The following is a 10,251-nucleotide window of genomic DNA, read 5'->3' on the forward strand; positions in this document are numbered from 1 at the left end:
CAGTACGCAGTTCCCTCAAATTATATCACCATCTCAATCGAAACTGATAAACACCGGCTGCCACCTGCAATGCAAATGTGTATGACCTTCCGCGAACCCCCTAAGCCACTTATTCACATATCAAAACACTTTTCCACATACTTATCCATCAACTGGCAACAGCAAATCAAGGGATTGGGATTGACCCCCTCCTACCTATAAGCATCGAACGTGATTCATGCTTAGTGGGAGCGTCAATTTTCTTTACATCATCACTTTGAGTATTATGACAAAATTAATTGTCCTATTAGGGGAGTCAACCTATTTTCAAAAATTTGTTGTATCATTATCATAGTGTATTGTCGTCTTAAAATTAGACATGGAGCCTTGTTATGATACAGTATTAATTTTCATGAGTTTTTTTTTATTGGGGGCTAATAATTTTCAACGTAAAGTTTCATGAAAATAGTCTGGTGGCATAAAAGGTGTTACAAGTCTTTGTGAGTCTGACAATGCCTTAACAGTTGACATCACTTTGTGAATAATTAAGCTATCACAGCCTTTTACTTTCCATTTATTGCCAGTTTGTCTGACGGAAAATAAAAGTGAAATAGTATCGTGGTGTATCGTAATGATATCAATGTTGAATATCAATGTATTTTGATTAAAAAAAGACAAATTTTTATATACGTTTAATAAACAGTAATATTTACAGATTCATCTCTTATTTTGTTCAGTCAGCAATAAAGACTGGGTCGTAGCATGTGTATCCGCAGTGTGTGGGACAGCACTTCTGGTCGTCTGGACACTCGTGGTCGCTGGTACACAGGTTGCCACACAGTGAGGGAGGCTCCCCACTGTTACCGAGGTGTCTGTGAGCCTCATGAATGTCTGGCACTACACGTTTGATATACGGACACAGACCAATGCGACCATCTGTAATGTCAACACAGCAGTTAAGTCACAATAGCATGTATATTCATATAGTGTGTAGGACAGTACTTCTGGTTGTCTGAACATTCGAATGGTCACTTGTACACAGGTTGCGACACAGTGAGGAAGGCTCCCCAGTCCCCACTGTTGCCGAGGTGTCTGTGATCTTTGGGAATGTCTGGAACCACAACCTTGATATATGCACAGACCAATGCGACCATCTGTAATGTCAATTGTCAACAGTAATCAGTCACAATACTATGTGTAAATTTATACAAAATATGTAAATCATTCAGGTTCCCTCATCAAATCCAATTAAACACACCATATTGTACTACTCAGTTGGTTTTGGTTGAAGCATTGACTTTTAAATACTGAAGTAGACATCCCATCTACATGGAACAGCTATACCCCATGTTGCAATTTTTTTATTTAAAAGGAACATAGTTGTGTGAGACAGTCACAGAATGCTCTAGCGTCTAAAATTCTATTTTCTACCTTATTTTGTGTTGCTAATGTTTATGGGTCATAACAGCTACTGTAGCTCACAATAAGACGTTCTATTAATTTTACTTGGTAAACAAGTTTGTGTATTCAGCAGTAACATTGACCATACACAGTAATTAGTAACTTACATCAGCACAATCTGTCGGTAGCTCATATAAACTACAACAAGGAGTGAACAGAGGGGGATTTCAGTAAAGATTTTTATGGAGGGGTTTTAATTGACTTAGTTCCATAAATAACTATTTATTATTATTTGTTTATGAGTAACCCTAAAATGCTTTTTGTTATATTCATACACTTTATTTAACACTTGCAAGATAATTTTGGCTATTAAAAGCTCAAATTTTATCCTTGCAACAACCCGATGTCTTATTGCGATCGCAGGCGGCTGTCAATATATTACCACGATCACGAGAATCGGTGATGATACCTTCGCTACCACTGAAGGCATGATATTGCCGCAATCTCGAGAGACGATGGTGATGTCTTTGTGACCGTGGAGGGATCTCAAGATATTGCCGTTATAACAGGAGGCAATAATGATGTGTTCACGACCGCTGAGGGATGTCAAGATATTATTGCTTGATCACGAGAGGTGGCGATGATGTCTTCGCTAACTCGGAGGGATTCAAGATATTGTCATGATCATGGAAGGCATGATGATTTCTTTGCAAATGCGAAGATATTTAAACATTGCGAAGATTACGGAAGGCGATGATGATGTGTTCACGACCACCGAAGGATGTAAAGATATTGCTCCGTGGATAATGATGTCTTCTCAGCCACGGGTAAATGACAAAGACATTGCCGTTGTCATAGATTATTGTCATGACAACTGTATGTGCAGGCAGACAGAAAACCACATTCTCGGAAAGGGCGCTGGGAGAAAAATATGGTTCTTTTTTAGAAAATTTTCTTATATGAAGTAGCTATTCTTCATTCCCATAGCGGCTTCACCCGTCTTGCATTTGTCCGTTTGTGGCTAATTATTTTTTGTATCGGTTGGGTGAAGAGACCTTCTCAAATTCTCTATAATAAGCATGGCATTTTCATAAATTCAAAGTTTTCTAACCATCTATCGTGACCTTTATATCATCATCCTAATATTTGTATTGGAAAACATATGCCCCTTAAAAACATTCTGTAATGACAGTTACTTGGTGTTTATATTATTTTTTTCACTTTCAAAAAGCGTGAAATTTTGGTTTCAGTGTGGGAAGGTGGCACTGGCAGGTGGCTATTTTTTTGGGGGGGGGGGATTAAGGGAAAGGGAAGAGAGAAATATGAAATGGGAGAGGAGGGGGCTTTGCGCCTTTCAGGGGATGGGCACCTTTGACTACAACGATTTTGATTCAAAAACTGGCGACATCCGTAACGTAGGGATGGAATGTCTAGAAGTTAGGAATACATTATATGAGAGCATAAATTTTAGATTTTAAACAACAGGGAGGGTAAAAAAGTGTTTTTGTTGTAAAACGTTAATACTGTAGTTTTGTAACAAATGAATGTACTGTATTTTCCGAATTTGATCAATGAAATATGTTCATAAACAAGCAAACTACAACAGTTGACTTATTCTCCATATAAGAACAACATAGTAATTTGAAATTTACAATTTTTTAGGAATTTTCTCTTTTGGAATTTTTTGTAATTTTTGGAATTATTAGACGCATAATATACTAAATTATTTGTTGTTTTAAGCTCTGGTTTGGAAAAGAAATTGTGAAATTTTGTGTTTTAGGGTCAAAATGGAAAAACCTATTATTACCTTTAATACCGCAGGTTTGCTGCGGCTGGGGTATTTTATCAACTGTCTCAATTTTCAACAACTAAAGTAAATATTAACTTTATATTGAAGGCATTCTATGAGTTTTGTAATGAAGAATATAATTATTCTTTGTAGTGTAGCGAAAAGACGTTCAAAACACGAGTGAAAGTGTGTCTATACCACGAAAAACATAAACATAAGTGTAAACAATCCAACTTTGACAGTTCTCATTGCGTATCACGGTTTTTTGTTGCTGCTTGGTTCAAATTAGCTGTTTTCATAAATAAAAAGCATGCTGCACCCTGTTGATAAATCGTATTACTTTTAATGCTTTTGCATATCATAGAACCAACTTTTTTACTTAAAACAGCTGAATAAATTCTTTAATTCCCTTTAAATATGAACGCGGTGTTAGGCCGTCCGCTGAATTTTTATTTCAGGATTAGTGTTGCCTTCAGTATTATTTTGAGGCTTCTGATTGGCTGAGGGAACATCATTACCGCGACGATACGGTTGATGCCATCGGCCTCGGTGGTGTAGTGGATAGAGTACTGGGCTGATGATCCGAAGGATCCGGGTTCGAATCCCACCCGTAGCACTATTTTTTGTATTGGATTTTTTCATTATCAACAAGTTTGGTTGGTTTGGTTAGGTTATGACGGTTTAATTTTATAATTAAAACATTATGAAATTGAATTTGACCCATTTATAGTTTTATTTTATGAACAGAAATATTTTTTTCTGTTAAACCTTCATTTGATTTTTCATTATTAGCAAGTCTGGTTAGTTTGGTAAGGTTATGATAGTTTAATTTTAGAATAAAAAAATTATAAAATAGGATTTGAGGCATTTATAATTTTATTTTATGAACAGAACTATTTTTTCGATTAATAAACCTTCATTTGATTTTTTCATTGTCAGCACGTTTGGTTGGTTAGGTTAGGTTATGACGGTTTAATTTCATAATAAAAAAATATAAAATTGAATTTGAGGCATTTATAATTTTATTCTTTTAACAAAAATAATTTTTCAATTACTAAACCTTCGTTATAGTCAATCAGAAGCCTCTAAATGACACTGTTGGCAAAATTAATCCTGAAAAACAAATTGTGCAGCCCGTCCTACGTACGTGAATTCAGTAGTCAGTTCAAACCGTGGACAATTCAGATCAGCTAGTTTACACAAATAAAGGCAAAGTTTCTTGCAGTTTTTTTTAATGTGAAAAATCGTCTTGTAAACAAATGTTGTGTGACCAAATATGTTTTTATTCCATCGTAGGCCTATATGATATGCATTTTAAATCCGATAATTTTACAATAAAACAGCAATTCTGCAATTTTTACGATGTGAAAAGCGTTGAAGTGAGATTTGCAGCCGATTCGCACAGACGCACACTGATTATAGCCTAAGTAGCCTACGGTAGAGAGAGTAATAGTCGATTGAGAAGTGTATAGACCTAGTCAACGATACCACCTTCCATAGCATACCTGCCTCTTCCATAATTATTACCACCAAAATACAACTACACAAATTCCAGTAGGTCTGAATAGAAACGACCTAAAATATAACGATAATATCCAATAAAATTGACAGTACACATAATTTAACTTTGGTGTCCTAACATCAAAACTAACTAATCGTCACACATATCCTTTATATCAATTTCACTGCATTAATTGCTAAATAAATAAGTGTAAACAAAGAAAAGTAATAGTTATTTGTGTAACTAGTGGTGAAAGTGGCACTTTGCTGCACACGAGAGCAATGTTTACGCATGAGCCGCAGGCGAGTGCGGAATGATCTCGAGTGCAGCAAAGGCCTTTTTTCACTCGTGTTACACATTATATTTTTCCTACAGTCACTATAAAGCATATAAATTAAATTATTAGTATTTCAAACACTATACAACACGTTTTTAGGTTCAGCTGGCAACACAAATGGTGCCCTAGAGAAAGTAGTACCCGCGGTCCGTATCACTCCGCTATTTTTCCTCGGCAAGAAATGTGCTCTGCGTTTTGAGAATATAGTTCCGTATGTTTTTGTAATTTGAAGTGGCTTCCGCGCCTAAAAAAATGCTTTAAAGGTATTTTCTTGTTTATTAAGATCGTAGGAATGTTTTAAAAACGTTTAAAAGAAAAGTCCAGAAAGTTCAGAAATACCGAAACTATAAACACGAAATGACAGGTTAAATCGTAGTTATAATAGTCAATCAGCTGCTCATAGTATTATTATCTTTAAGTGTTGCCAACCTATTTTCAAGCGTACACGGATTACGTGCATAATAGAACCATGCTGTTTCGTTGGAATCCTGATGTGCGGCAAAGTATAAACCGTACGGCAAAGTATAAACCGTACGGCAAAGTATAAATATGCAGCAATTAGCAGCTTTCTGTACTATAAACAGTACAAGGAAGCCAACTTTGTTGGGTGACTGTAGGAAAAAACAATAACAGTTGGTTTTGAAACAGCTGTTTGGTTCAAATGACATTCATTTGAAAAAAAAAAGAACTGGTCACATGTAGCAGGAATATAAAAAGTAAACACGCTAGACGCTAGTAAAGCTAATGACGTAATTGTCAATGTGTATTATCCATACCGTTATCAGTTCTATCCTTGATAATTAATTACCCACCCTCATTGAATAAACATACATAGTAATTTCCCATATTAGTTAATTTAAACTACAATATATTCATAGTTTAAACAAAAGTAATATTTTCACGTTTGGGAGCGCTGATATAGACACCCCTAAACGTAACCACAACTGAACACGATTTCATAAAAGGATGGTTTGTCTAATTGCAGTGTCCTAGGTCAATGTTGACATTGTGTTCAATCTATGTCATCCATCTGTTTATCTTTGTATAAAACCCGGCTGAGGTTGTGGTGGTAATTTAGGTTGTGTTATAACAAGTGTGTTCCCCTAAAGACATGGATACTGTTAAAGTAGCCTATTTGAAACATAGGCAAGCATTAAAAAAGAAGTGTTGTTTTTTTTTAATTTCCAGTGACGTCGGTACGTTTCCTCTTTTCCATATAGTGTAGTTGTTTTGTACATGTACTAGTTGAATGTGTGTTGAATGTAGGTTCAAGTTGTACAAAATATACAACAAGTTTTTAATTCCGACACAAATGAGGTCGAGATAGTTGAAAAGTAATTATTGAATCGATTCTCGGGCTTTACATTTTATTGTAAGACTAGACTTTACATTTTACCTTGAATTGTTTAGTCAATTTGTAATTCTTAATATAACGTTTACATTTAAGAAAAGAACTATAATACTTACGACCAATTCAAACTGTCCATCTAAACAAACTGTATTATAGTTGTTAATCCGTTGGCAAATATATGAATAAATAAATACACAGGCCACAAAACATGTAACATACAACGTTAACAACGTAAAGCTTTAAAAACTCACTATGGTTTGCTCAAAAAACTTTCACTTGATGTGGTGTAGTACCAAAGTTATTAATCTCCCTTGGTTTTAATTTCTTTTTAAGTTTTTGAAAATCAAAGTTATTTCCCATTAATATGATTATTTGTAAGCAACTGTTAATGTTGACATATTAATGACAGTTTGAAGAAACCACCTTTATCCAAACAAAGGTTTCTTATTTAAAATATTACCGTTACGTAATCTCTAAACGATAATCGGTACATACATCTAGCAAACATTCGGAGGAAATGGGACAAAAAACGCAAAAATCTGAGGTTTTGAACGTTTATAGTTTTACTTCCTAAGTAGGAAAAGTACCAATATCGTTGTCGAAATGTAAGTAAGTAGAAACCAAAAGTGACACATTGGAAAAGCGAGTTTAGCTACATCTGTAAGTTAAACCTCTGTTACGATCATACGATCACAGCAAAATCAGAAACATCTTCCAAGATCGCAGCAACATCCACGATCACCCACTGCAGTTGTGATTTTTTACTTTGCACTTTACACAACTGTCTTTGAAGCGCCCGCCGTCAATGAGTGGAAACCTTTTTTTTTGTAAGTTATTGGTGACGATGATGTAAAAAATGTAAGTTTCCCAGCACTAATACAACACTGACTCCCGGTATTTTCCCCGGTTATCAAAACTCAAGAACAATCGTTGCACTTGCGACTTGCGATTAATTAAACCGGTTAAGTAAGGCACAAGGTTTTTAATCTCACTTGGTTTGGATGTGCCAACAAAACTTGATCGGAAATGGTTGCGGTATTTGTAAACAACTTTTAATGTAAACATATCAGTGACAGCTAGAAGTGAGAACTAATCCAAACAGCTGATCGTTAATTCATAAAATGTAATAGTAAACATTAGGAGAAAATTTTACAACAATCTAACAAAATTGGGTTTTTGATGGTTCGTTATTTTGTTTTCAAGGAAGCGAGGCTATGTTTTTATAGCCAAAGACACTCTCACCAATCCAGTAAATACAGACAAATGATTAGAATCTTGATCGGTGCTCTAGTTTTCTAGGAATAGGCCGCGTAAAATGACATTTTGGCGTCACAGACGGAATCACAGAATGGACAGACAGACAAACTGACATACAGACAGAAATTAAGATAAGACTCGTTTCGGCTTTCTAAGGCTATGAAACGTAAAAATAACCAAAAACTGTATGATTCTAAGCAATGTACAGACAAAACTGTAATTTTATTTATATAGATAGATAGAACTTGTGTGTTGTAACAATTTATACTAGACTTACCATTTACACACGGATTATACCAGCAATCCCTACTCACCTCAGTGGACTAAACTGGACAATCAGCAGTGAAGATTAGTTAATTGTACCTAATTCAAACAAAATCCCTGTCCTGCACTTGGAAATGTGATCTTTTATGTTTCAAAGAAGTCCCGTGCACATTCTTAACACTTGACCACTTACATATAAACATCAAAATGTGTGGAAATTTAAATTTCTCCAAAGCTTTTTCGGCTCTGTGCTTTGTTATGAATATAAACATGTACGGCCTTGTACGGTTTTTAATTTCAGTGTATGAACTTAATTGTAACATTTGAGTAGGCCTATGACGTGTATACTCAATGATTGTAAATAAGTAATGAAAAACGTGATCGGCGGCTTAAGATCAAAATTAATTTATTGTTGTAGGTTGTAGTAATGTATACAGTATCGTAGGCCTACTTGTTATTTAAAAGAATTAGGCCTAATTTATTTCAAAAATATGTTAGTAAAATAAGGTGATTTTTAGGTAATTGAAATAATTTAGAGAATGAGGCCCTGGGACCCTTAAAAGTTTCGTATTTCTCCATAAGATTAACATGGGAAACAAACATTGTTATGAAACTCCAGTGTTGTCAGGAATTAAAAGTGAGAAGAAGAACATGATAATTTTGTAAACAGTCAATAAGTTGGCTAATTTGACAGTTTTGCTACAAACATTTACTTAGTTGGTTGCAATACAAATACTTACTATTTGAATGTGGGTTGGCGTATTACAATGGACAAAAGTGAGAGAGCCTGGATAATTTGATAAAAGAAAACTGAATTAACACTGTGCTGCATTTCTTAGTAACCATTGAAAGAGCCGATTTGCAAACTATGGAAACACAGGAAAGTCATAGAACACTACCAAGGAGAAGAAATAGAAATAATGTTTTTTTTTATTTATAATCGTTATTATGGACAACCTATTGCGGCTATGAGTAAGGCTATTTGTAGTAGGCCTAAACACTAAAAAACAATATCAGCTTTTGAAATATGGTAAGATATTTACAAGAAATGTTGATTATATCGGTCTGTTATGTGCATCTTGAGTATTTCCATAATCTTTGAGTCGAATCTTTTAAAGTCATCAGAAATTATCACTGTTATTCGTTTTGAAATAACGCCTGTAATACTTAGAAATTGCTCGAATTTGAGCAACAGGTACACTAGTAAGTTTATAATGAGCAAATTTCACTCTATAAAATTGTGCTGGAAGATTCCAGATTTCTTCATTTATTCAACAACAATCTCCTTGCAATTAACTCCGATCCCTTGATCTTTGATCACTGGGAGGCAGAAAGGCCATTCAATTTAGGACACACTTCGTCATTGCCGCATTGTAAATTTGGTAAGAAACTTTAAATATACCCGTGCCACAAAATCCAGCTATTATTAAAAACCACATTTACAAAAATAGGTAAAATAGTCATTACTATCATTGCCTATTAATATACATGTAGTCAATACTGTTGTACTGCCACAATTTAATTGAGTGGCATGGCAGGCAATTATAATAAGGAAATAGTATAGTAATAATAAGGAAATTGGTCTAGTAATAGTAATCAACACCTTCCTCCAATGACTAACAAACATTTTTCTAATAAGTAGTTTATATAGGCATTACGCCAAAAATGGCATTTTTAAATGTGTGAAAGTACTATACAAACACTTTTTGGGAAATGTTATCCAAAAACCCATGTAACTCCTGTCGTCCTGTGGATATGCCGGGGTAGGCCTACCTGTCCTCCTGGCCCCAAATTACAAGATTCTTATCACTAGGCTAGGCTAGCAACACATTCTATAAGTAATTGCATTCTAGTACTCTATGCCCAAACACTGATTCTAACGAGTAGCGCGACTAGGTGACGTGTTACTTACAGTCAGGACGACGGAATGTGTGTGGAGGACGAGGCCTGTGTTGAGGGGATGTTGTCACTGACGACACGATGATGGTGATGACGACACATACACAGAGCTGCGACATGTCGGTGAGTGGTGAGTGGTGAGTGGTGAGTGATGACAGAGGGGCTACTGACTGTGACTGGCCACTGAACTGACCAGTGAGTGGGAGCAGCGACAATTGATACACGCACTAACAACTACTGTCAGTGACGTCGTCTGCCGCTGTCTACAAATATAGTCTTAGTGCGCTGGTGTATTGTCCTCAGCGAAAACACCATTTCAAATTATAGGTCAAGACAAACACATTTTACCAAAGGAACATAGATCTGTGGTGCCTATTTTTCCGTCTGTATTTAATTGTTTTTTTTTTTCAATTTAAATAATAACTTCTAAACGGTTTGAGATAAAGCGTTGAGATTTTTCAAAAATGTTTATC

At 35.3% G+C, this 10,251-nt stretch overlaps 1 protein-coding gene across 1 annotated transcript; it reads right to left on the reverse strand.

Moving 5' to 3' along the window:
* Positions 1-679: 679 nt before the first annotated feature.
* LOC128987105 (porwaprin-c-like) lies at positions 680-9,952 on the reverse strand. The gene is made up of 2 exons (XM_054407804.1): positions 9,792-9,952; positions 680-915 (listed from the first exon to the last, which is right to left on the reverse strand). The coding sequence occupies exons 1-2, from the start codon at positions 9,895-9,897 to the stop codon at positions 713-715; spliced, it is 309 nt and encodes a 102-aa protein (XP_054263779.1). The 5' UTR covers positions 9,898-9,952; the 3' UTR covers positions 680-712.
* Positions 9,953-10,251: the final 299 nt, after the last annotated feature.

The sequence above is a fragment of the Macrosteles quadrilineatus genome, unplaced genomic scaffold, assembly GCF_028750875.1.
Source record: "Macrosteles quadrilineatus isolate MER2022 unplaced genomic scaffold, UCM_ALF_1.0 Scaffold_2__2_contigs__length_208266976, whole genome shotgun sequence".
Lineage (NCBI taxonomy): Eukaryota > Metazoa > Arthropoda > Insecta > Hemiptera > Cicadellidae > Macrosteles > Macrosteles quadrilineatus.